Raw genomic sequence first — 27,160 nt, 5'->3', positions numbered from 1 at the left:
AGGCAGCAGAACTACTGTGGGAATTTTGCCCCATTAGAGAAAAATAGCTGAAGTTGTTTTCACTACTGATACATTTTCTATTTACAGGCTGCACTGGTTAGAAAATACAACCAAAAGGCTTAGAGGGGAAGTTAAGAAGTGAGCAGACAATTGCTGCATTAAATGCCACAAAGGAAGGTATCCAAATCAGCAAGAATTGCCATCCCTGCTCATACTCTGAGGTGTCATAGAGACAGGCATGTTTCAGACCCAGGGACAGTAAAGCTAGGTCAACATCAACCCACATTATAAAAAGAAGTTGAAATAGCAACACATGACCACATTAAATACACAGTAAAAACATTTGTATGGCTTAACTATTTTAGATGCCTGACAGCTGGCAATTGAAGTAGCTGAAAAACTGGGAGTGACACATCCCTTTAATGAAGACTCCAGAATGGCAGGCATAGACTGGCATCTTTTCCCATCATCAAGATGCATTGGCATAAGCATTAGAGAACCATGAGGAACAAACCCAGCCTGTACAGTGGCCTTCAACAGACCAAAGGTGCAACAGGTTTAGAGCTATATAAAAATGTATTGGCTTGCCACCGTGTTTGGAACTGGGATGAAACTGGAATTGCGGCAGTGCAGAAACCTGGCACAATCACAGCATCCATGGGTGAACGCCATAGATAAAGGTGAACGTGTAGGTAAAGTGACCCATGGTGATAAGGGACCTACAGTTACAGTGCTCTCTGCTATGAGTGCCCAAGTTTTTAATTTCCCCTGCAAACTAATGTACGGAGCCCCACCCCAGGCAGTGGTGTATTCAAGCTCCAGTGATGCAGAATTGTTTTTGAAGTCGTTACAACACTTTACAAACCTCACTGCATCCACAGAAAGTCCTCACAATATTGTGTTGGATGTTTGCAGACAAGACATTCTTCTACTTACACTGCACACTGTACACACCAAAAACTAAAAACTCCTTCCCAAGAAAAAAACAAAGTGGGACCAAAAAGAGCACAAATATAATGTATAATAATGTATTTGTTCATTTGTCTGATTCAAGTGTCCACGGCCATAAAGTTTAATAATACAATAAATCAATACCCCGTGCAATACACCCGCCCCAGTTAGAATGAATACAATAAGGGCATCGAGGCCGGAGGCCAGAACAGCCCTGCTCGGAATACCAGAAACACTGGAATATTCCCACACGAGAAGGTGGGTATCTTATTTTGTCATTACAAAAGTATGTGATGTGTTGAATATGGAAAGAAAAGACTTGGAGGATGGCAGAAAGTCATCATGGTATCATCTTTTTATCCTCACAAAAGCACTTGTGTAATATAGTGTAATACAGTAGCCTGGTGTATGTGGATTATAGAGAAAAAACATGTAGTCTGCAGAGATGGTGACTGGGATTACACACACTATGAAACCCTGAGGCCTCCTTTAAGACTTGTATTTATGATGATGATTATTGTTGTTATTATTATTTAAAAGAATCTCAATCCTAACCAAAATGTACTTGTTTCATATTATTATAATACTGTAATTGCATGTTCTGCAAACAGTGGTTTAATTTATAGTCCACGGGCTGTCGGTTTGATTAAGAAGCCTCTGTACTTTTTATTTATTTATTTTGCAATTGGGAGGATTATTCACTAGCAGGAAAATACATTTAAATTGAATTCTGCATCAGCTGGTTTAAATAACTGCTTTACAATAGGAATATGACCACGAAGAAATAATGTATCGCTTTTGTTTTGACCGCCTTCCTTAATAACCTCCAGGGCTCGTCTTTCATTAGCAGGTGCAGCCTTGTGTTTTTTTTTTTTTTTTCGTTTTTAAATTGTAGCTCTGTATTCATTTGCATGATTTCAGTTCACAGGTTACCTGTTGCTGCTCTGTTTTCACCGTGAAGGAATGCCGAAAGAATGAGACTGACCGGATTGACTGAACAGGTACAATCTGTCCTCTCAGGCGGAATGTGGCCCAACCCTCCTCTCCTACACTGTGGGATAGGTTATGGGTTTATTGGATTGTGAAAGGTAGAGAGAGAGGGAAAACACAAAAGGAGGACAGGGACCTATGGAAAGCAAGACCTGAGTTAACTCCCACTGGAGGGAACTGTGTGTATATATATATATATAAAAAAAAACAAGCAACTTGAAGCGCATCTGCTCTCCACATCGCAGCAGGCACCGGTGACCGCCGAAATTGTCCAACTTTCTCGCTTTCTACGCCTCTCATCCTGTCGCCGCGATGTCGTCCGTCTTCGGAAGAAATAGGCCATCGTACCTGGTGCCCACTGGCGCGATCATGTCGCCCGCCTATCTTGAAACTGCCCAGCTGAGTTTATCCGTGAGGCCGGAGCGCAAAGCCAACAGCTTGGGTGGCATCACCCCGGCGACCCGCATCGCCACCTCCAGCTTCCCACTAGCCTTGTCTGGGGGGCTCGGCTACTCCATGGGCAGTATGGGCTCCCTGAATAACTGCGCCGACGACAAGGCCACCATGCAGAACCTGAACGACCGCCTGGCCGCCTACCTGGACAAGGTGCGCTCCCTGGAGACGGCCAATGCCCAGCTGGAGAAGAAGATCCGCGGCTGGTACGAGAAGAGAGCGCCCGTCGCCCGGGACTACAGTGGCTACGAGAGGACCATCGCGCAGCTGCGTAACCAGGTGAGAGAGAGAGAGAGGGTTTTCTGTCAATATCTGTCATTATGTCTGTATATAATTCTGGAACTGACAGATGGATGGCTTTGCGAGGTTGTCTCATGTTTGTGTTGGTGGTGTTGTGCAATCTGATGCTGCAATCTTGAGGAGAGCTACAGTGAGGGAATCATGTGAAACGCCCTGCAGCTACTAAAAACATTGCCTTCTTACAGTTACCGGTACGTTATGTCAGGGACCCAGCTAACAAACAAGGTTGTGGCAAGATTGTGTGTTAGCAGGGGAGTGGCAAACCACTATACTACTAAGAAGAAGTAATAATAATTTAGTGTAGACTTCTAAGTGCTAAAGTTCAAGAGAAGCCCCTGAGCGCAAATAAGGAAGTTTGTAACCAGCCGAGCCAGCCGAGCTTCCTTCCAGGGTCACAGGCAGCCAGTGTTGCGCAGCAGCACATGGGTACCCTCCCCGCTGTTACAGACAGTGCTACAATATCAGACACTCTTCTGTTGAAGGCTGCCTCCCTTTCATCTTCAGAAACACCTGTGGTCTCTGGAGACTTTATATGTCTGATGTCTGTGCAGGGTTAATCATTAAACTACAGTTAGGGGATGCAGCAACCTATATAATCATAGCTGCTGCAACTGAGCGTGGAGTATTAAAACATCCTGAGAACAATCAAAACAATAATATTGAATCCAGGTGCTGTGGTGCATATGTACTTTACAATTACAGCTGTGATTGTGAACAGGGGACATGTTACATGCTATAATCAGGCACATCTGGCTCTTCCTGTCCATTCAGTGGCCAGTCTTTGTTGCAGCCAATGCTTTATTAATTAAGTGAACTTCCAAAGCCAATTAAGTAATTCGGGGCTGGTTAAGTGAAGGTGAAAGTACACACCAGGGCTCACCAATCTCCACTGATATCCTTGGCAGGTGATTGATGTATTAATTGAGGGTCAAGTGTCCTGGTTGGACTGGAGTCCTGCTAAGGCCGGGACTGGTAGAAACAGCCTGCTTTACCACAACAATCCAGCAGGCTGTTGCCATAGGAGGTAATACCACAATGGTTTGTGTCTTTTTGTGCGCGCCTGCTATTGTGTGCATTCCTCGTATTATTTTTCTCAGAGAAATTAGACACCTTTGTGTGCAAATAGAAAATGATCCCAGGATCCCTTTAAAATGCCCAATAGCCCAGCACAGGTCCCTGATCCCCAGGCTGTCAGGGAACACAAGACAATCAGAGTTTCGGTTCCTGTTTTTGCCATCAATGCCGTGTTTTCTAAAGCCTATTCTTATCAGTTGTAGAACCAGGAAAGAGAGACACCACAATGCCATAGGTGTGGCTGAAGTGGATATTGGTACAGTGCACTCTGAAAATTTATTTTTGCCTACTATGCCTTTGAATGATGTATTAATGAACCAGTTAGTCCCTTTCCCTGAGTGTATATCTCACCTTATCCAGAGAATCACTTCAGAGCACGTACGGTGAGTATTGTGTTCAGGAAGACAGATTCACTCTCCGGATGTGTGAAGTGAAGTCAGGAATGAGAGTTATTAGTTGAATGAGCCCCCTTGACTGAGGACATGTTCCTGCAGGGCTGAGGGCTGTGGATCTGCTGGAATGGCTGTTTGTTTCCCACTCCCTCAGCCCACACTGCGATAATCCAGAGAGACTCACTAAACTACTTTAATTGCATCAGCGATGGTACGAGTCTCATGCTGTTTAAACAAAGGATGAAAATAAGGCCTTGAATCTTTACATCATGAACCATTCTGGATATGCAAACAATATTGAACTGCAGCAATTAAGCAAATACCAGACACAGCCCCTGGACCAATTAAGCGAAAACCAGACACAGCCAAGTCCACACCCAACTGTGGTCAGACGGCCCACCCCAGCTGTGAGCCAACAGTAAACACGCAAAGCTGCTCATTCTCATCCAGAGTAGCCTGCTTTGTGCTGTTACTTTCACTCTGTGCACTGTGGCTTCAATGCTATTTGTAGTGTGTGTGTTTTCCAGCTGAGCTCCATGTCCCAGGGGAACGCCAAGCTCATCCTGCAGATTGACAATGCCCGGCTGGCCTCTGACGACTTCAGGGTCAAGTGAGTCTTCAGATTTGCATAATTACACCTTTTTATTTTTTTATAGTATTACACTTCTGCACCTGAATATGCTGTCCGATCCCAAATTGCGGGTGTCCAGAGGCCTCAGAGAGTTTAACACCCTATTGAGCTGATCGAGCATTGCTGTGTGTGATCCCAACAGAAGCCCAGAGCCCGTCAGCTGCGAAAGCTCTGTCTCCAGAAAACCGTAGGCAGTGCCTGTAGCGGACATCTCTTCCCACTTGTCTCCCTACTGTCCTCTACAGACTCTCTAGTAATGTCAGTTGCTGCCTGTTACAACTCAGCTGGTATTCGTCTAATAGTTTCTTAGCAGGCCCTAGAACAGGTCAGCGTGCAGACAGTGTCCTCTGTTGCCAGTGATTACTGACAGGTCTGAACAGGGCAACGATGCTTCAGGGCAGGGCCGATAAATCACCCCAGGATGGCAGTTTGAGAGTTGGTTCATCAGCTCATGCTCTGCCTCCTCGCCCCTGATCAGGGTTGTCATCAGTTTGTCAGAAGTGCATTCTTTCTGTGGAGGGCTGGGCTGGGTTAGAGGTTCTCTCTGGCGGTAAGATAAGCCTTGGTCATTACTGTACACTGACTCCACCTAGTGGTTGTCTGGTTGAACTGCGGTCCTTTGCAAATCGTTTTTTTTTTTTATTGGATGTGGTGTTCTCTGAGCCTGGTCCTGGAGAGCTACACAGCAGGTGTGGTTTTAGGTCACCTGATTCCCCTTGTTCTAAAGACTGCCAACACATGTTCGCTATTTATCAAATAAACAACTAAATTGTTCAATAAAGTGAGTGTGTGTGTGTGTGTGTTTGTGTGTGCTTGTGCAGGTATGAGGCAGAGCTGACCATGAGGCAGTCAGTGGAGGCGGACATGGGGGGTCTGCGCCGGGTCCTGGACGACCTGACCCTGACACGGTCCGGCCTGGAGACCCAGGTGGAGAGCCTGAAGGAGGAGCTCATCTACATGAAGAAGAACCACGACGAGGTGAGACCCCAGCTGCAGCCCCAGCCTCCAATCAGCCTGCCCCCTCCCTGTCACTGTGCTTCCAACCCTCATGTCCTACCAATCATTGTGTCGTGGTTGTTGGTGCTGTGCATTTGGGTTTTGACCCGTGTTGTGTGTGGGTGCAGGAGATGACAGGGCTGCGCTCACGACTGGGGGGCCAGGTCAACGTGGAGGTGGATGCAGCACCGCAGCCAGACATGTCTGAGATGATTGCACAGATCCGAGCGCAGTACGAGGGCATCGCTGAGAAGAACCGCAGAGACATGGAGAACTGGTACAAGTCCAAGGTAAGGGATAGAGGAATAGAAGGATAGAGGGACAGATGGATAGATACACAGATGGATAGACTGATAGATAGACAGACAGATGGATAGATGTGCATGTGCAGTGTATGAAGTCAGAGACCATGATCGTACTTTACCAGGGTGAAGGCCTCTGATCCCTTCTTGCAGCCGGCTTGGCTGTGTTACTGTCTCACTACAGTACCAGTCCTTTGGGGCTCAGCCCTGAGCAGAGCTTGACCAAAACGCTTTCTGCGGTGAAATCATGATGAACTGTCTCCCCCTCCCTCTCCTTACTTCAATCTCTCTGTCTCCACAGTTTGATGCCCTGAGCAAGCAGGTGACAGTGAGCACCGAGGCACTGCAGTCCAGTAAGTCGGAGATTGCGGAGCTGAAACGTACCATCCAGGTGCTGGAGATAGAGCTGCAGTCCCTGCTCAGTCTGGTAGGTGGCGCTGATTTGGATTTGGTTTGGAGGCAAACTGAGGAGCTCTGACTGTGCCCGGCTGCAATCGGAGTGCACTCTGATACTCATGAAGGGGCGGTGTGTTGTGTTGATCCCTACTCCTGACCCTCCCTGTGTCCCCCCCAAAGAAATCTGCCCTGGAGTCCACACTGCAGGAGACGGATCAGCGCTTCAGGGGCGAGCTGCAGCGGCTGCAGGGCTCAGTGCACCTTCTGGAGGAGGAGCTGACGCAAGTGCGTGGAGACATCGCACGGCAGGGGGATGAGTACCAGCGGCTCCTGGACATCAAGTCACGGCTAGAGCTGGAGATCTCTGTGTACCGGCGCCTGCTGGACGGAGAGGACACCAGGTACGCCACGACCCGACTGCCACGAACACCGCTAATAACACATACACACACACACTCACAGAATAATACAGACCTGCTGACTAACACCTGCATCCGTTCCCTGTGTCGCTGCAGAACCGTTAACAGGGATGTCGAGGGTGAGTGCTCCTCTTTTACTCCTTCACCTACTGACTGGCTTCTGCATGCCTGTCTATGTACTTAGTTATTGATTTGTGTAGTAAATGTATTGATATATATATATATATATATGTTAATCAATCAATCAATCAATCGTCCTTTATTTAATATAGTGCCCTTGGCTAATGACCTGCCACAGAGAATGTATACATGAAGTCAATTTACACATGCATATATGTACATAGTTATGTATGTTGGCATGTATGTATATATGTACACTTACCGGTCAAAGGTTTTAGAACACCTACATTTTTTCAGTTTTTATTGATATTTATGCAGTTTAATGTCTCAATGTACTCTGAAATTAAAGCATAGAACAAATAAACAATTGGAGATCATGGAATCATTTTGTTTAACAAAATTTAACCCCGTAGCTGACAAACCCCTGTGGCACCCTTAAAAGGGCACCTAATCCATATGCTTCTCTTTAATCCCATGTGTACTCTTCACTGTTGTTTTGTTTGCCAAGACCATCCATGTTTTGATGGAAAACTCTGTTTAAAGTGTACTAATACACAATCATTTTACATAATTGGATTTGAACTTCACTGTGTTCGATACAACATCAAATAATATATAGTGGATTAATAATTAGGTTGTTCTGAACAAAACAAGCCTATTTACAGAGACCTCCCCCCCCCCCCTTAGCAGACTGCGTGTTTTACCCCCGGGCTCTGAATGACGACGGGTGACACAGAAACTGTAAATCGGATGTGTTTGAGAATGAAACACACTGGTAGCCAAGAGAATAAGCTTTCAAACGATGTGCGCATTGTAGGAATACAGTGTGACTTCTATGCACAGGAGCTGTGTGTAACACTGACAAATAATGCTTAAGAGGATTACATTATTTTTAAGTTTTTGGTAATCTAAACTTTTTTTTAACCTCTGACAGTTTACAGCTTACCTTTGTAGCATTTCAGGTTATTCATTGGACTTGAACTGCTTACATTTCAATAAAAACTGGAAACTTTTGACCGGTAGTGTACATTTGTATCAATGTATATATGTATGTTGACATGTTTGTATGTACGTAGTTCTGTATGTTTGTATGTACATAGTTATTTAGTTGGCATGTATGTTTGTATGTTGGCATGAATCTTTGTGTGTACGTAGTTATGTATGTTTGTATATACGTGTTATGTATGCCCCTGTAAGTAAGTGAATTCCTGCTGCCTGTGCTGTAGAGAGTCTGCTGTCCACGCGGAAGGTGAAGATGATCGTGGAGGAGGTGGTGGGGGGGAAGGTGGTGTCCTCTCGGGTGCAGGAGGTGAATCCGAGGTTCTGACACCTCCCCACGAACAGCCACACAACACCCTGCCCACTGGGTCTGCTGGTGCCAGGAGAAGAGCAGCAGTCAGCACGGCCCGCAAGCCTCCCCTTCAGTCATCAGTTAATAGAAACCTCCATCCCTTCATTAGGGTCACTCTCACTGGCAGGAGTCGCAGCACATCCACTTTTAAACATACAGAGTTGATAGAGATTTAGGAAACAGAAGTGACTGTGCTGCACTGTAGCCGATCACTCTGTGTTGTGAAGGATTTGGACATTTGATTTAAGGAGTGGCCTACAGTTCTCACTGGGGTGGGGCTCTCCAGGACCAGGGCTGGAGAGCACAGATACTCACTCACACACATCCACACTCTCACGCTCACTCTCACACACACTCCTACTCTCTCTCACAAAACAGGTTGCTGTAAAACTGTGGCCCACAGGCACATGGCAGATACAATGACTCTGCTGTAGGATATTCTTTGTGTGAAGCGAAGTGATCGAATCTGTAGGTCAATGAATCTTTGATCCGGTTTCACTCCTCACATCCTGACCCAGACCACACTCCCCTCACTCACTGCAGTATCCCTCAGACCCAGCAGTTTGCATGTGCAGCTCTCTGTAAACCACCACCGGCACTAGACCTGGGGAAGGGGCTCAGGGGGTTCAGGGGGGGCAATACACAATTCAGGTAGCTACTCGAGGGCTCAGGGTGGATCAGGCACAAGCTTGCTCTGCCTTCGAGGACCGCGTCTAAACTGATGTCCCAAATGAGACAGAAATCCACGTTGCGGGACAACTTCGTCTGGCCGTGCGATGTAAAGCAGGATTTGTTTTTACTGAGTGTAACTGAAACACTAAAGCCTCAATGAAGTCTCAACAACAGACTGACAATAAAAGATCCTGAAACCAGCTCTGTGACTCCACTTCCTCTTTTAGTTTTCCCCTGACCTCAATTTAATTTTTTCTGTACTGAGAAATCCCATCATACCTGGCTCAAAAGTGCAGACATGCAATAGACATATCGTGAATGTGCCAACGAGCTGCTGCAGGGGCGGTGTGGGGTAGAGGAGGGATACAAAGCAATGAATGCTGGGAAGTGCTCTGTGTAGTGGGAAAATAATGGCTTGAAGTAAGTGTTTACCCTGCGTTGTATGGGATGAGAGTGCAGTCTCCAGCCCATATGGTCTGGTGTGTGTTCCTGTGTATACTGTACTTTACCATATCTTTACCATGCTACACTTCACTGCACTTTAATGTATTTTCTCCATTATTTTCCATGTTTTTACTATGTTTTACTATATTTTAAATGTTAACATATTTTGACACTGATTTTACTACATTTTTATTATATTTCATATTTCTACCATGTTTTTAACCTTTTTTTTTACACCACTATAGATTACCATGGTACAGCACACTGCACTCTACATATTTTAACCATATTTCTTACCATGGTAAACTATACCATGTGTTTACTGTGCTACACCATACTACTACTATGCCTTACTGTATGTCAGGGGATAAAATTAACTTTTTTGGCCACTAGCCACTGTGTCTGGTAGAAGGAAAAACTTACCAGCCACTTGGTATTTTTACCAGCCAAAGGCAAACATCACCAGAAATACATGAGGGTGCGTAAATGTGTCGTGAACATGTTAAAACGTGACATTTATTCAGGTAATTAATCAATCACAATAACAAAAGCTAATCGCTCACCTGTATAGACTCTTAGACAGGTGCGTATGAGGGAAAAGGATCTGGATAGAAAAACAAGCTCCCACACAGTTTCTACTTGTAAGTGTTATAAGGTCTTTAACCAAAACATCGCATCCTATTGAATTTTAACACTTGCTAGTAGAGACTGTGTGCTGGAGCATAGTTTTCAAATTAATCAATGACACATTAAATGACATGGCAGCTAATGGGGATCTGTACAAACACACTAAACTAACACATGAGAAGGGGTGTTATATGATGACACACTGTCGCTCTTCATACTCCTCTTCCTCTTCAGTGCTACTCCCTTCTCTGGATTTCCGCGTGTCATTAAAAGTAATTACATTTCAAAGTATTTTGGTATGGCCCTTAAAAGTCATTAAAAGTAATTGTTTATAAGCTACAATGTAAAAGTCTGTTTCTCTCTCTCATCTGCACTCTGACCACTGCTCTCGCACCAGCACTAACCTGACACCTGCCTTATCAGCTGAGAGCGCCAGGGCTGAGAGAGGTCCTTTGGATTGGGTACAAAATATCATCTCTAGGAATGATGACAGACAGCGACGTCCTTTCCATCGGTCAGTACCACACGCCAGCAAAGATGTGATGCGCTCGAGTTCCAGCGAATACAGAATAAACAGCAGTAGCCGGCTGTGTGTGTATAATGTGTTTGTTGCTCCTCTTTCCTTTTCTGTCATTGGTAGTTTCGCCGAAGGGTGTTTGGCTTTTAGGTGGGTTAACATACCAGCTGTAGATTTGTGGTAGTTTCATTGCACTGCACATATCATACACTACAATCCTGTAAGGAATACAAGTGTCACAGCCTCACATTGGGCCCATGGCACCGTATGACATTTCTTGTTCCCTTATGACACTTTTAAGACACTTTCTAACACTTTTTAATTTTGTTTATTGGGCTTATTTTCATATTATAAAGTGTTTATGATGCTTATTTACTCTTGGGGCTATTTCCATTATTATGATTATTAATAATAATTGCCTACTTACAGAAAAAATGACTGTAACATGCAGCCTAATTCCCAAGTCCACCGCTAGATGCCGCCACTGTCCCAGGTTTCATCCTGTTCTCCTCCTGTCTTTCCTCATTATTGAATCATTACCTTCACCCGTCTCCTGTTTCCCTGTTCATCTGCTCCGTGTATTTAAACTCCATACTTTCAGTGTGAAGTCCTGTCTGCTTCTAGCATCATTACATAGCCTGCCTCCTGCATTCCTCCAAATGCCAGCTGCAGCTAATGAACTCAAGATGGCGCTGATCGCGAATTTATCAGTCAGGTGGTTTTATTTATCATGCGACCAGTCCTACTGAGACAGGACTGGTGTTGGTGCTGTACACCAGGTGGCAGTAGTAACGGGCAGTTCGATTCATTTAATTCAGTTCATTCAATGACACCAAACAAACCTATGCAGAACGAATCAGGAGTGGTTAGATAGACTTATCTGAACCGGAAAGAACGAGGCGTTCAAACTGCACGTCACAAAATCTACACGTCACAAATATATATTTAGAGTCCTAGAGACCATAACAGTTTGAAGCATTAACATGATTTAGCCAACACGATTAATCTAATTAAAAGTATTATTTTAAAATAAGAATATAGTTAAATGCATATGTATAAAAAAACAACACTGACAGCAACTTAAACGTGTAATCTAATTGTTTGACTGCGTGAAGCAGCACCCAGGTATACATGGTCTGATTTATGTAACTGACGCCATTTTGGCTCATACAGAGTTTTCTTATCATATACTAAGCAAGTGGGAATTTGCAACCAACATGGCATATACGGTCTTCAGTTTCATAACAGTCAACTAGTTGAGAGACAAGCTGGTTTCCTTGTTAGGACGAACAAATCAGATAGACTCGAAAGTCAGTGAATCGTTGAATGAGTTTTGAGAGGCTGGTGACCCGACTCCTGAGCGCCAAGAATGAACTGCACATCACGAGGTGGCAGTGTAACAGAGCTTTTTGCATTAGTAGGGTAAGTACATTGCATCAATATAATTAATTCTATACAATGTACAGAGTTTATAGGATTATATTTCACAGGCGTGTGCTGCTCCTTTTCTGTTTTTAAAACTTTGATTAAAGCATACACCCCAGAAATGCATCCTAGTTACAGCTGTAGGAGATTTGTAGGAGATTTACTGAACATGGAAGCTGCTCTCATCACTACAACTGAGAACATAATTAACTTCTGTCTCCACAGCAGGTGCATTGCTGGTAGCACTCCTGCTGCAGCAGGTTTTTAGCAGAACAGCCCCAGTAGGTTTGAATGACGGAGATGTGATTTGCATTATGCAGTGGCTAGCAGGCCATTGCATTCTAGCATGTATGTGCCTCTCAAATGCTTCCCACTTCTCTTCCTGTCTCCTGTGCCAGTGTACTCGCTCTTATGGAATTGGGTTGTGGTAGTGGTCAGCTTTCCTCTGCACCTTCCTGTTGCCTTCCTGTGCTCTCTGATAAGGCTTGTCCATGCTCCCTGTACACCTGACTGCATGGCAATCTGACAAAATGTCTCATGGTTTTTCATGTTTTCAAGGGATACATACACTCACCTAAAGGATTATTAGGAACACCTGTTCAATTTCTCATTAATGCAATTATCTAACCAACCAATCACATGGCAGTTGCTTCAATGCATTTAGGGGTGTGGTCCTGGTCAAGACAATCTCCTGAACTCCAAACTGAATGTCTGAATGGGAAAGAAAGGTGATTTAAGCAATTTTGAGCGTGGCATGGTTGTTGGTGCCAGACGGGCCGGTCTGAGTATTTCACAATCTGCTCAGTTACTGGGATTTTCACGCACAACCATTTCTAGGGTTTACAAAGAATGGTGTGAAAAGGGAAAAACATCCAGTATGCGGCAGTCCTGTGGGCGAAAATGCCTTGTTGATGCTAGAGGTCAGAGGAGAATGGGCCGACTGATTCAAGCTGATAGAAGAGCAACTTTGACTGAAATAACCACTCGTTACAACCGAGGTATGCAGCAAAGCATTTGTGAAGCCACAACACGTACAACCTTGAGGCGGATGGGCTACAACAGCAGAAGACCCCACCGGGTACCACTCATCTCCACTACAAATAGGAAAAAGAGGCTACAATTTGCACAAGCTCACCAAAATTGGACAGTTGAAGACTGGAAAAATGTTGCCTGGTCTGATGAGTCTCGATTTCTGTTGAGACATTCAGATGGTAGAGTCAGAATTTGGCGTAAACAGAATGAGAACATGGATCCATCATGCCTTGTTACCACTGTGCAGGCTGGTGGTGGTGGTGTAATGGTGTGGGGGATGTTTTCTTGGCACACTTTAGGCCCCTTAGTGCCAATTGGGCATCGTTTAAATGCCACAGCCTACCTGAGCATTGTTTCTGACCATGTCCATCCCTTTATGACCACCATGTACCCATCCTCTGATGGCTACTTCCAGCAGGATAATGCACCATGTCACAAAGGTCGAATCATTTCAAATTGGTTTCTTGAACATGACAATGAGTTCACTGTACTAGACTGGCCCCCAGTCACCAGATCTCAACCCAATAGAGCATCTTTGGGATGTGGTGGAACGGGAGCTTCGTGCCCTGGATGTGCATCCCACAAATCTCCATCAACTGCAAGATGCTATCCTATCAATATGGGCCAACATTTCTAAAGAATGCTTTCAGCACCTTGTTGAATCAATGCCACGTAGAATTAAGGCAGTTCTGAAGGCGAAAGGGGGTCAAACACAGTATTAGTATGGTGTTCCTAATAATCCTTTAGGTGAGTGTATATATATATGTATATGAGAGGGTCCTTGTTGGTTAGGCTATCAAGGTGCTGAGACCATAATAAATAAGTTAAAAAACTCAGAATACAGATGGGACACAATAAACACGGGGAACAGGTCAGTGCGACGGCTTTGACAGTAATGCAATTTGCTGGCATCAGTTACAGAAGAACATTGGTTCCCAGAGGGGAGGCGTGGAGCCACTGAGTGTTTTTTTTTTTTTTTTGGGTGGGGGGCAGCATGGGAGGAAGGTATTTTTTTTATTGCAGATCTGTGGAAAGATGCACCCCCGTTATGGTTTGTTACAGAGCTTTAATAATTTTCCCCAGATTTATCTTCTTGTTGGCAGAGTAATCAGGGCTGTAATTAGGGGCAGGCCACTGACGAGCTGGGGCAGAGAGCAGCCTGCAGCCACACTGAGTCTCATTAAATGTTTTTTAATTATAATTCATTACAGTGCCCAAGAAATGTGGGGAGAGACCATAAAGTCAAAGAGCAATAATCTCATAGGTGTGTGTGCGGGGTGTGGGGGGGGCATCTCAGTCACATCTCATTGCACATCTCACTGACTGTGCTGCTCAATCAACTCAGCTGTCATTGTGAGAGGAGTGCTCAGCATTTCAGAACAGTACAGCCAAGAATAACAACCATGCTCTACCTGATCAGCAGGTTGCTTCAAAGGCACAGATTATAATTTATAAAATCATTTTCTGAGTGCATGCAGAGACAGGCTAAAGCCAGCTAATAATTTAAAACCATTACCCACACTTACATCAGAGCCCTGTGTTGTACTTGTATGCAAGGGCTTCCCCTCTGTGTTTGAGCAGCAAGGGGAGATTAGGTCTTGGTTGACAACTGAACACATATAAAGAAGAAGAATCAGACATAGAATCAGAGTTGATTAGCAGAAAGCAGAAATGCCTGTTCTGCAGCGGCTCAGGGGTCTTATCTTGTCTCCCCTTCTTCAGCTATGAGTGTCAGTCACCCATGCATCCCTAGGCTCAGGCAGTGGCTGAGAACTGAGGCCCACTAAGCCCAGCCTGTCCAGGTATGTTGTCTCTTCAAGGTCTGAAGCTCTGGCCCCTCCGCTCGCACAGTAATGTGTTGCAGGGCTGCCTTACCATGAAACACCAAGACGGCAGCGGCAAGGTTCCCACTGTAATTAGCGCTCAGTGGAATCTGAACCAGCTGTCTGCGCTGTTCAGACCTACTGTATACAGTGAGGGAAAAAAGTATTTGGTCTGGGGCTCCATGCAAGATCTCACCTCGTGGAGTTTCAATGATCATGAGAACGGTGAGGAATCAGCCCAGAACTACACAGGAGGATCTTGTTAATGATCTCAAGGCAGCTGGGACCATAATCACCATGAAAACAATTGGTAACACACTACACCATGAAGGACTGAAATCCTGCAGCGCCCGCAAGGTCCCCCTGCTCAAGAAAGCACATGTACAGGCCCGTCTGAAGTTTGCCAATGAACATCTGAATGATTCAGAGGAGAACTGGGTGAAAGTGTTGTGGTCAGATGAGACCAAAATCGAGCTCTTTGGCATCAACTCAACTCGCCGTGTTTGGAGGAGGAATGACCCCAAGAACACCATCCCCACCGTCAAACATGGAGGTGGAAACATTATGCTTTGGGGGTGTTTTTCTGCTAAGGGGACAGGACAACTGCACCGCATCAAAGGGACGATGGACGGGGTCATGTACCGTCAAATCTTGGGTGAGAACCTCCTTCCCTCAGCCAGGGCATTGAAAATGGGTCGTGGATGGGTATTCCAGCATGACAATGACCCAAAACACACAGCCAAGGCAACAAAGGAGTGGCTCAAGAAGAAGCACATTAAGGTCCTGGAGTGGCCTAGCCAGTCTCCAGACCTTAATCCCATAGAAAATCTGGAGGGAGCTGAAGGTTAGAGTTGCCAAACGTCAGCCTCGAAACCTTAATGACTTGGAGAGGATCTGCAAAGAGGAGTGGGACAAAATCCCTCCTGAGATGTGTGCAAACCTGGTGGCCAACTACAAGAAACGTCTGACCTCTGTGATTGCCAACAAGGGTTTTGCCACCAAGTACTAAGTCGAAGGGGTCAAATACTTATTTCCCTCATTAACATGCAAATCAATTTATAACTTTTTTGAAATTAGTTTTTCTGGATTTTGTTGTTGTTATTCTGTCTCTCACTGTTAAAATACACCTACCATTAAAATTATAGACTGATCATTTCTTTGTCAGTGGGCAAATGCACAAAATCAGCAGGGGATCAAATAGTATTTGCATGCTAATATCAGCCGTCTCCATGTGCTTTTTATGCTATGCATTAATATTAATGTAGGATGGTCTGCTATTTCTGCATTTAAATTGCATATTCAATACACACATTGTTTAAATATCCCATAACAAACTGTTAGGTAATCACAGCTGCAGACTCCTGCCTGCACCCCAGCCTTGCTATAGAACCCATACCTTTGCTGGAAAAGTAAACAAAGAAATTAATAAAATAAAATAAAATCAATCAAAGCTTAGCTGAAGAATGACTATCTTCATAAGCAAACACACTGTCAGAGAACCAGGGCACGCAAACTTAAACTTCAAAGACAGTGTTAATCTCATTAAGCTGTTGTTTTTTTTGTACCTTTGTGATTTTGCACCTTGAAAAGAACACCTTGCTCTTACTTTTAGTTTTCACCGTGGGAACATTGTCAGGAAACATTGTGTGTGTGTGTGGAGGGGTGGGGGCATGTACATTTAAATCTGGAGAATTCATGATTAAATAATAATAATAATTAAATCATTATCTGTGGGTGTCATATACAAAATATAAAAATTCCAATACCTAATAATGTTAATCTACTGTTATTACTTATAATAACAATATAGGATCATACATAATTTTTCTCTTACTTTCGCAATGCTGCAGTGTACAAACATCTTTCATTTGTTCCACCCAGATAATATGTCCCCTGGAGGGATTTTAGTTTAGTTTGTCAAACAGCAAAACTCATTAAGCTGTCAAGTGTCGGTCTTTATTAGTCTCTCGTGCACACACTAACAGACAGAAGTCCATCATTGGCTACCAGCTGAGGATTTACTCTTGTCACTTTGCCTTATTGTGGCCACAACCTTCAGGTTGTGGCTCTTCACTGTGAGGGCCACAGATGCAGCAGTCGTGTGTCTCATGCACTGTGTTATTGTTGTTTTAAATGTCGGATTCATATGCAGCACTTTAGAAACATGCTGCTGGACGCAGGTCTTTGGTCTGTGTTTCTTCTTCTCAGAAATGCTGCTCGTGTCCCTGTGCGCGCTTTGTGCAGAGGAATATGATATAGAATGTTTAAAATATTATACACACAGTCACACAGATATAGATACAGAGAGAGAGAGAGAGAGAGAGAGAGAGAGAGAGAGAGAGAGAGATTATATTCTAATTCAGTAAAAGTCTGTGGGTCGAACAAAATGATTTTGGTCAGAGAAATAACACACTTGACAGCAGACACACTACTGAACACAAAGCACATTTCTCCCCTTCAGACAACATGCTCAGATGGCCAGGCTTGGTTTATTGATCGCACCCATGTGATTTACAAGCTGTGTGTGTTGATTCATGTGTGCCTGCAAGTTGATTGACAGACCTATTGTATAATGGTCCCGGTGCGCCCACTCCTATCGGCTCCGGACAGATTCCTGTTGGCTGTTGAACTTTGCTGCCGTGTCCCTGCCCATCTCTGGAAAGTCCTGTACATTTCCACTCCATTTGTGTTGCAGTGCGTTGCTGTTTGAAGCCACTGAGTGCCGTGTCTTACGGTTGCATGGAAGCATGCTTGATTGACGCTGTAAGTGTGCGCCCCTGTGATTTCAAGACACCGACTTCCTGTAGCCAGCCCCAGTGCAGAGCAGGATTCTCTCAGACAGCAGGTCTCTCTGAATGAGGGTCTGTGTCCCCCACCTGCTGGGTGGAAGAGTTCACCTAAAGCATCTCATTGAACTTTATTTTCACAGCTATCTCCCCTGCACCCTGAAGACATAGCCATTCCAGGCGCCAGTCTATGTAGCATATATCTGAAACAACATCTTCAATTCCACAGGATTTGTGGTTTCTTTGTGCACTGAGAGCCAACAGATGAGTGAAAGATAACAATTTGGACATATTCCATCCACCACCCCTAAAAAAAACAGTAGATAAACGTGCTGAATCATTTTTATCCAAGCAGAAACACGGTTCCCACACTCACAGTTTTAAAGGTGATTAGTGTAATCAGCTGCACCCTGGCTTCCTCCATAATCTTTAAGTGTAATTGGCCATGATGCAAAACATCATGTTCATCGGTTCTGATTTGAGCGATGCCCATGGCAGTGGAGCAGGGGATGATAGTGAGTGCGAGACATAGAGGACAAGGTGGAATTGAGCCCATCTCATTCTAGCATCGTGGTCGACGCTTCCCAGATTAAAACACAGTGTGCAGCAGGTCGGGTCTGAACTCTCACCTGGCGTTCAGTCCAATGAGATAACTAGTTAAGAGAAGATCTTATTATAATGAACATTATCCCAGTTAAATACAGGTAAAAAATGTGCACACCTGCGTCTATCTGGAGACCATTGGAAAACAATCAAGTCAATTTGGCCGCGAGTGAGATTCCTTGCAAGGCCCCCAGTAGGGACAGAGAACGAGATGAAAGAGACAGGGAGAGTTGGAACAGGAACCCTGTGATTAGAGTAGGCATTCTGACGCACTGTCAAGATGCAAAAATGAAAGCACACCCACACCCAAATAAGCACATCATGCTTGATTTACAGCAAGTTGTGTAAAATAAAAAGCAGGTGTCCCTGCCAATAACCTGGCTGTGAGGTTTGTTATTGCAGAGGTTGGAGTCTGGGGCCCATGCATTCCATACAGAGATGTCCTAACACGTCGGCGGGGTCCGATGAGTCTGGGTGAAAAGTCACATTGTCTTTGCTACTGTGAGTGTCTCAACGCCACGGCTGCTTTATGGACTACTGTCTTCCTCTGTTTTTAAAGATTCACTTACTCACAAACTCAGTGGCACCAGCCACACCGCAAAACCATTACAGGGAATTAAACATAAATGCTGACTGTACCAAAACATAAAGATTGTATCCCGAAAAAAATGTTTTTAAGCTATGCTTGTAAAAATGTTAAACAACTTTCTCTCTGTAATATAGTTCTGTGCTCCCCAGTTCACATTCTCACACATATTATTTTGATCATTAAAACTCTCAATTCACATAATTGCTAGATATCAATGATTTTGTCTCTTGTTAAAAATGAAGTTTAGTCATGACTCCCAAGGTTGGGGCCAGTTGTAACACATATTACATTTGACCCCATACAAAATAAAAACTTTTATTTTTATGTTTGCAGATTTATATTAAGGTCTGAGACCCCATTAGATTAGCATAGGATCATGAATTTCGTTCAAGAACACAATGGTGGACTTAAATGCAGAATGCAAGTGTATCCTTTTTATTTATTCAAATTGAACAGTTGGAAGTATTTTTGAAAAAAAAAGTATTAAATAAAAAAATATATATACATGTGTGTCTGTAGTCACCAGGTGTATTTATACTCTGATACAGTGCAATGAACAACACTTAATGTATTATGGAAAGCAAATGTATGAAAAAAATAAGGAAGAAAGTATGTGTCATGGGCTGGTCCTGCACTGGAGCAGGAAGATGTACTGATGAACTGTGAGTCACAGCTTTAGTTGTACAAAGCACTGCATGAGACTGTATAGGCAGCCTATGTAATATAATAAAGCATTTTCATTTTATTGTATTGTTCTTGTTGGACAATATATGTTGATCTGTATAAAACAATATATCAAGTAAGATTAAAATTTCCGAGTTGAATATATGGTGTTTCAATTTTTTATGAATGTTCTCATTTGACCCTGACTACTGTTACAGCTGACCCTGGTCATGGGGGTCAACTGTAACGTCTGACTGCCTTGGAATTGAAGCACTGCGTTGTGGAAGTTATCTCTAAGAACATAAAAACGATGTACAATCACAGCAGGTGCATGTGGTTTGTATATATATATAAAAAATCAAATCACCAAAATAGCTCAAACTGTCTTGGACTAATGGAGCAAAATGTACAAAATATCTGTCCCCCGTCTCCCGCATTGCAAGTGTGTAAACTGGATCGGCCCGGGGTTTGAGGCACGGTCTCAGCGGGGATTAGAAACCAACCTGTAGCGGATTGACTCTTCTCAGTACCTTTTATGAAGGAGGTTGCTTGTAGAACAAGATTACCCTCTTCCTTGCAAAAAAAAAAAAAGAAAAAGAAAGATTTTGTCTGTTAATGCTCGGGGTATTAGAGCTGTCGTTCCGATGGGAGAAATCTCTCTCCCCACCCTCTCTACCCAGTGATAGCCCTCGGGCGCTTGGTCTCTGCAGAATCGTGAAATTAATATTAATATTAGTGAAGTAATTATAGGGGAGGACTACATCTGCCTTTTGTAGTGCCGCCAAGGTCCAATAAGAGGATGGGTCCAACACAGCCGAGGATGAACGCTGGGTTTGTATATAAAGGCAGTTTGCGGACTCTGCCGCAGCGCTCCTGCAGCCTGCTTGCGCACCTTGCTTTCCTCCGAGAATGTCCTCCGTTCGCAGCTCAGTCCGAAGCTCAGGCGGCGGCGGCGGCTTCGCGTCCTTCGGGATGCGCCAGTCTGGGAGTGTGTACGGCGGCGCCGGCGGCCAAGACATCCGGATTTCTCGCGGGGGTGGTGGCGGTGGTTTTGGGTCAGGGGGGTTTTCCTTCGGGGGAGGCTATGGTGGCGGCGGCGGAGGGGGTTTCGGTATGGGGGGAGGCGGCGGCGGCGGAGGGGGTTTCGGTATGGGGGGCGGCGGCGGCGGCGGAGGGGGTTTCGGTATGGGAGGCGGCGGGGGGGATGTGGAAGTGTCCCTCAACGAGAAGCAGACCATGCAAAACCTCAACGACCGCCTGGCCTCTTACCTGGAGAAGGTGCGCAATCTGGAGGCGGCGAACGCCCAGCTGGAGCTGCAGATCCGCCAGTTTCTGGAAAAGCGAGTGGGGGGCACCGAGGGCCGAGACTACAGCCACTACTTCAAGATCATCGAGGACCTGCAGGGACAGGTGAGTACCCGGGGCTCTCCCTGCCAGCGGCGCCCCGCAGCATCCCTGTCTGACAGCGGGGAGTTGGGCTAGAATGCAAGCAAGAGGTCAACTGAAAGAGCACGTGAATGTTAATCCCAAACCAAACATGAAAAATAAAAAGCCTGTGCATTGTTCCCCGACACAGAAAGTCAAGGCTCTTAAATCGTCCCGTCCACAGAAGGACCCATCATTCACCCGCCTCCTCTGACACACACTTCGCATCTCATAGTCAAATTTCTAAACAAGACCAAACATCTGCAGGTTGCCAAGATCTAGTCTCTCTAACCCAGTTATTTTGTTCCACTGTGCAGAAAATCCTTAAAATTAGTCAATACATGGTCTTTGACATCACCTCCCCTATATGTTGATGTAAAGAACTAGTAAAATAAGCAGAGGTGTGTTAACATTGAACATGTGTCAGAACTACAGCTCTAGGCTGTCGGTGTCTCCAGAGTTAAGTCTGAAGAATGTGATGTTGAGTCTCTTAGGGAGTCATGACAGCTGAGCCCTGCGGTTCCCATCCTTTTTATTCACAGATCATCAAAATAAAAACTAACCTTAAAACTCATGGTCTTAACAAAGTCTGCAAAATCATCAGAATATGATGTAAACATAATGCTTTATATATATATATATATATATATATATATATATATATATATATACACTGACTGCCCCTCTGCAGACTGGTGTTTCAGAGCTTTCACTGTAGCTCTCACTCTCCTGCAGATAATTCTTGCCCGCGTGGACAACTCCAAGGTCATCCTGCAAATCGACAACGCCAAGCTGGCAGCCGATGACTTCCGAGTCAAGTAAGTGTCCAGTTTTTATGGGCTAGGGGGGTTGGGGGCTTAGGACAATTGGAGGGAGGTGGCTTCTCCACGCTGGTCTTCTATCCAGATCCTCTCCATTGAGTCTGGCTCTGAATCTGCCTGGGGTCCTGGAAATCATCCAGTTTCCCCATTCCTCTGTGTGTGGGGCTCCCGCTGCAATTGTGTAAATCCTGAGGCTATCCATAGGAGCCTGCCTAAAATGACAGATTGCTCACATGCCAGGAGAACGCACTGGGTATGAGACGAGCTCTCAGGGGTTTAGGGATGTATCTAACTGTGTGTGCTCCTCCCTCCCCACCTGATTCGGTGGTTGCAGGTATGAGAACGAGCTGGCCATGCGGCAGTCGGTGGAGGCGGACATCGCTGGGCTGAGGAGGGTGCTGGACGAGCTGACCCTGGCCAGGACAGACCTGGAGATGCAGATCGAGGGGCTGAAGGAGGAGCTCATCTTCCTCAAGAAGAACCATGAGGAGGTGAGTCTGGAGCTCCAGTGATTGATCCAGATTTACCTGTAACTCTGCAAGGAGAACCTGCTTGGACAATAGAGACCACTGCTTCTTCTCCTTCATAACAATAATAACAGTGCATGCAACAACCTGCAAAACCAGCACAAGCCTTCTTGTTTTTTTATATTAATATTTCACAAGTGATCCTTGTTGGCTCCATGCACTGTGGAGCTGCTGTAACTGGGCTGTGTGTATCCTGTTTCTGTGCTGCAGGAGCTGGCAGCTCTGCGTAACAGCATGTCCGGCTCGGTCAACGTGGAGGTGGACGCGGCACCGCAGCAGGACCTGTCTCAGGTGATGGAAGAGATCCGGGCACAGTATGAGGGCATCGCTGAGAAGAACCGCAGAGACATGGAGAACTGGTACAAGGCCAAGGTAAGAGCCAGGGCCCAGCTGCACAATACAGCCCAACAGCTTTGAACTGAATCAGTACTAAAGACAACCACTTTTCCTCGGTCTTTGTGACTTTGGGTGAGTTGAGGTTCCTTGAGTAAAACCCTTAAAGTCAAGTATCACCAGAGGGGAAACTGGACTGGAAATTATTTTATACAACTGACACAAAGGGGTCTGATGCAGGAAGTAATTGAAGTAAAAATTATCCCTAGGTTTTTGCTTTTTGTTTAACCCAATCTCAGACAGTTGTTATGGAAAAATTATAAATTTTCACTTTACGTAATGCGTCAGAATAACTTTGACTTTAAAGGTATGGCTCAAAGGAAATACATTCATGTGAAACAGGAATGCAGGTGGCTTTTGAGTTTTGCAATTCACAGGTGTGATCCCTGTCTGCATGAGCTGTGGCAGCCCTGTCCCTGCAGAGCTGCACAGCAGGACACAAGACATATGCTTTTAAAATATTTTATCTGCTCTTAAGTACGTGAAGACGAGGGGTTAACTGTGAGTCGGGGCCCGCTGCTGCGGAGACCTGCAGGCACTGACTGTTTGTGCCTGACTGATTGGCAGCAGGCCAGGCTTGTGCGAGGCAGTGTGCTAACATGTGGGCTTCTCTCCTCTGGCTCTGTCCCCCACCACCCCCTGCACACAGTTCGACGCCCTGAACCAGCAGGTGGAGTCCAGCACCACGGAGATCCAGTCCAGCAAGACCGAGATCAACGACCTGAAGAGGACCCTGCAGGGGCTGGAGATCGAGCTGCAGTCCCAGCTGAGCATGGTGAGGCCCAGCATCCATCCCGTTTTGAAGTCCAATTCTTGTAAATATTTTAAACTACAAGATTAGTTATTCAATCAATTAATCAAGTTAAGAATGTTCTTGTTGCTGGACTGTGAGGCTTAGCGCACTGCCTCTGGTTTACCAAAACACAGAACCAAATAGTAAAATAACCTGGGGCAGAACCATGGAAACCATGCACAGAGCACACATCTTGACCCGGCTCCTCTGTCTGTCTGCAGAAACGCTCCCTGGAAGACACGCTGGCAGAGACGGAGGGCGGATACTCTGCCCAGCTGCTGAAGCTGCAGGGCCAAGTGAGTCACATGGAGGATGAGCTGATGCGGCTGCGCGCCGAGGCTGATCGGCAGGGCCAGGAGTACCAGATGCTGCTGGATATCAAAACCCGACTGGAGATGGAGATTGCAGAGTACCGCCGCCTACTGGACGGAGAGATGGGCGGCAGTGGCGGCGGTGGCAGTGGCCACAGTGGTGGCCGCAGCTTTGGCAGTGGCGGATTTGGCGGCAGTGGCGGTGGTGGTAGCGGCGGCAGCAGCAGCAGCGGTGCCAGCAGTGCCAGCGGAGGCAGCGGTGCCGGTGGTGGCAGCGGTGCCGGTGGCAGCATTGGGAGCAGCTCCTCCTCCTCCCAGTGAGTACACTATCACCGTCCTCTCCACCACACACAGGGCAAGCGCTGCTCCCTTGTCTCCTTTGACCCCTTTGAAAAAATGCATACAGGAGGATAGAGGATTGTGAAAAGTAGGGACACTGAAGCTGATATAGAGTGATAGGAAGAGAGAACCTTATGAATCCCCACAGGCAAGTTAATGTCAAAACCAAATAGAAAAAATAACACGCATAGTCCATGATCATGAAAATAACAATTGCTGGTGGTTTGACATGGTGCTGATTTCACTTGGTCCTCTCCTCTTGTGCTGCCCTTTCCCATTCCCTACAGCTCATCTGGACAACTGTGGGTTGATTTCAAAGGAGTTTTTCAACAACCACAAATAACTTTTTTGTCATTATTGTAACCGTGTCCAAATTATGCACAATGTAATACGGCTATGTGTGTGCTTCTGTCTTTTTTTCATTTTAGGAAAGTCCAAGAAATTAAGCCGGTCACTCCAGGTAAAAACCTGTTTTATTTCTTCCTTTATTTCAAATCAAAAGACATCCGTTTGACTTTATAAAATCTCTTCTTTGGTTTTTCACTTTTGTTTTTACAAACAAATGATGGATCCACACTTGTCTCCAGCAAGAAAATAGTCCACAGTTCTACATATAAACAATACTCATTCCAACACTACATGTATAAGTATAAAGGCAAGGTGTGGTATTGTGTTTATAAACATTTCTGTCAGCAACCATCTGGAGCTAAGAAAAGAGCTTCCACATGTCAACACACTGATCCTTATTATAAATGTCAGGAAATCCCGGCTCTTCACCGTGCTGCTCAGTGTGTGGAGCCAGTGAGCACTGAGGTGTGGCTGGGAAGAGCTGCAGCGAGAGATTGCCAGGGGTGTCTGGGTTTGGAAGCAGCAAGCAGGGATTTTTAACACAATTAACTTGTAAACCCATGTCAATTAAACAGCCTAGGCACACTTCAAAACACACAGGATCTCTAATATGCCAAGGCCAGAGCTGAAATGATTTTGAAATATCTGCCAGCAGCTGGGCTCCTTCAGGATTGCAAACTTCATATATGCCTTCATCTCTCATTTTTCTTTCCTTCTCTATTATTATGTTTTGGTTTTTTAATGGTCTTCCATGGTGTTGGCAGTGTAATGACTTTATTGCAGACACACATGTTGCTCTGCTCCTCTGGTCCCTTGGCAGTTGAGTGACAGATCCTTCTGTTACGAGAGTTGTCTTTTATTATTTTCTAAGGCTGATACTGTCCTGTCAGAGCCTGCGACTGGATAGGGGTAGGCTTTGTGAAGGGATTTCAAAATGGCTCCTACAATAAGATACCTCTCTCTACTCCGCAGAGCCCCCCCCAAGCCCGGAGCGCTCCCGCAAGGTGAAGACCATTGTGGAGGAGATTGTGGATGGGAAGGTGGTCTCCTCCCAGGTCCAGGAGGTCGAGGAGAAGATGTAGGACATGAAAGACCCCGTGAAATCCCGCTGCCCCACACTCCCAGAGTGGCACTCAGATTACTTACACTGCCTGTCTGCCTCTGTTCACTGTCACCCAGCCTTGTGTGTCAGCCCTTCTGAGACAGCGTTCCTATTTCTGATTCCAGCCTCGCCCATTCGTGATTGGCAGTGTATTCGTGATTGGCAGCCTCACTGCATAGCTAGGAGTTGGCAGGGATGTGTTGGTGGTGGGGTGGGCGGGGTCTTAACACACTTTGCCTTTAATAGCTACAATAAAAATGTACCAACCTGCAAATTGGATGCATGTACGAAAACTGCTCTAAAATGAACAAAATAAAAATTCTAAACAACACTTACTGACTGCTTGGTGTTTATTCTGAGTTGTTTGTTTTTATTTGTATCGTGTGTTGCATGTTAACTGTATTCCCACAGTAAGGGTATGTGTGCAGTATAATTAGTGGTAGGGGGTGTCAGACTAATTTTATTCACTATTCCTAGGGGAGACAGGGTGGGGATCGGCTGCAGTGCATTCATTCATTTATATTTTTAATTTTACCATATGTAAAAACCATTAAAAATCACCACCATGTCTGGTCACATCTTCGTCGAATTACAGAGCCTTAACATTTGCCAGCGCTGTTACGTAGCACTGCTGGGTTCAATTTACAAAGCAATGCTGCCACCAGCTGGTGCCCTGGCTGCACTCTGAGGAATTTCATTCCGGATCCTGGGTGTTGTCTATTTTTTCAAACCTGTCCGGTTACCTGGCTAAACCCAGGCTCTGATAAAGAGCTGATCCCGCCTTGCCAACATGGAGAGTTTACTCTTGTCACCCAGCAGAGGGAGTGTGGGGACTGTTCAGACAAAAGCTGAAGCGAGCTAAATAAAAGTATATTATTACTATTGTGTATTTTGTCATAATAATTGAAGAAATATATAATAAGTCAAAGCCTTGTTGGCATCTATTGTTAATCAGTCTTGTAAAAATAACAATCCTTGTGATGCATAGTTCTCTCTAACTTGAACATCTACCAAAATATTTATCTATAGATGTTTATTGGAGTTAAACTCTGTTGTGTGTGTGTGAGGGAGAGAAAGAGTGTAGGGATATGGATTTAGGAATGTGTGTGTTTGTGTCTATCACTCTGTGTGTGTTTGTGTGTGTGATTGTGAGAGAGTGTGAGTGTGAATCACTTTTTGTGTGTGTGATTCTGAGAGAGAATGAATGTGATTGTGAGAGTGTGAGAGAGAGAGTGTGTGTGTGTGTGTGAGTGTGTGTGAGTGTGTGTGTGTGTGATTCTGAGAGAGAATGAATGTGAGTGTGAGTGATTGTGAGAGTGTGAGAGAGAGTGTGTGTGAGTGTGTGTGTGTGTGTGTGTGATTCTGAGAGAGAATGAATGTGAGTGTGAGTGATTGTGAGAGTGTGAGAGAGAGTGTGTGTGTGTGTGAGTGTGTGAGTGTGAGTGTGTGTGTGTGTGAGTGTGAGTGAGTGTGAGTGTGAGTGTGTGTGTGTGTGTGAGTGTGAGTGTGTGTGTGTGAGTGTGTGTGTGTGTGTGTGTGTGAGTG

At 45.1% G+C, this 27,160-nt stretch overlaps 2 protein-coding genes across 2 annotated transcripts; both read left to right on the top strand.

Annotated features, from left to right (window-relative positions):
• Positions 1–1,876: 1,876 nt before the first annotated feature.
• Positions 1,877–9,247, top strand: LOC136745920 (keratin, type I cytoskeletal 42). Its single transcript, XM_066698875.1, has 8 exons — positions 1,877–2,673; positions 4,688–4,770; positions 5,613–5,769; positions 5,916–6,077; positions 6,391–6,516; positions 6,666–6,886; positions 7,001–7,023; positions 8,251–9,247. Exons 1-8 carry the CDS (start codon positions 2,254–2,256, stop codon positions 8,349–8,351), a joined length of 1,293 nt encoding a protein of 430 aa, XP_066554972.1. The 5' UTR covers positions 1,877–2,253; the 3' UTR covers positions 8,352–9,247.
• Positions 9,248–20,410: 11,163 nt separating this feature from the next.
• On the top strand, positions 20,411–25,946 carry LOC136745888 (keratin, type I cytoskeletal 13). Its single transcript, XM_066698873.1, has 8 exons — positions 20,411–20,966; positions 21,717–21,799; positions 22,137–22,293; positions 22,540–22,701; positions 23,372–23,497; positions 23,737–24,143; positions 24,594–24,625; positions 25,486–25,946. Exons 1-8 carry the CDS (start codon positions 20,466–20,468, stop codon positions 25,593–25,595), a joined length of 1,578 nt encoding a protein of 525 aa, XP_066554970.1. The 5' UTR covers positions 20,411–20,465; the 3' UTR covers positions 25,596–25,946.
• Positions 25,947–27,160: the final 1,214 nt, after the last annotated feature.

Source organism: Amia ocellicauda, chromosome 3 (assembly GCF_036373705.1).
Source record: "Amia ocellicauda isolate fAmiCal2 chromosome 3, fAmiCal2.hap1, whole genome shotgun sequence".
Taxonomy (NCBI): Eukaryota; Metazoa; Chordata; class Actinopteri; order Amiiformes; family Amiidae; genus Amia; species Amia ocellicauda.
This window is presented reverse-complemented; position numbering and strand designations above follow the sequence as displayed.

Bases quoted from the DNA above. Each gene is read 5' to 3' on its own strand.
- LOC136745888 (XM_066698873.1), top strand. From the start codon at position 20,466: ATGTCCTCCGTTCGCAGCTCAGTCCGAAGCTCAGGCGGCGGCGGCGGC. The intron at 22,294-22,539 runs GTGAGTCTGGAG...TCTGTGCTGCAG, and splicing joins TCAAGAAGAACCATGAGGAG to GAGCTGGCAGCTCTGCGTAA. The intron at 24,144-24,593 runs GTGAGTACACTA...TTTTCATTTTAG, and splicing joins AGCAGCTCCTCCTCCTCCCA to GAAAGTCCAAGAAATTAAGC.
- LOC136745920 (XM_066698875.1), top strand. From the start codon at position 2,254: ATGTCGTCCGTCTTCGGAAGAAATAGGCCATCGTACCTGGTGCCCACT. The intron at 5,770-5,915 runs GTGAGACCCCAG...GTGTGGGTGCAG, and splicing joins TGAAGAAGAACCACGACGAG to GAGATGACAGGGCTGCGCTC. The intron at 7,024-8,250 runs GTGAGTGCTCCT...CCTGTGCTGTAG, and splicing joins CGTTAACAGGGATGTCGAGG to AGAGTCTGCTGTCCACGCGG.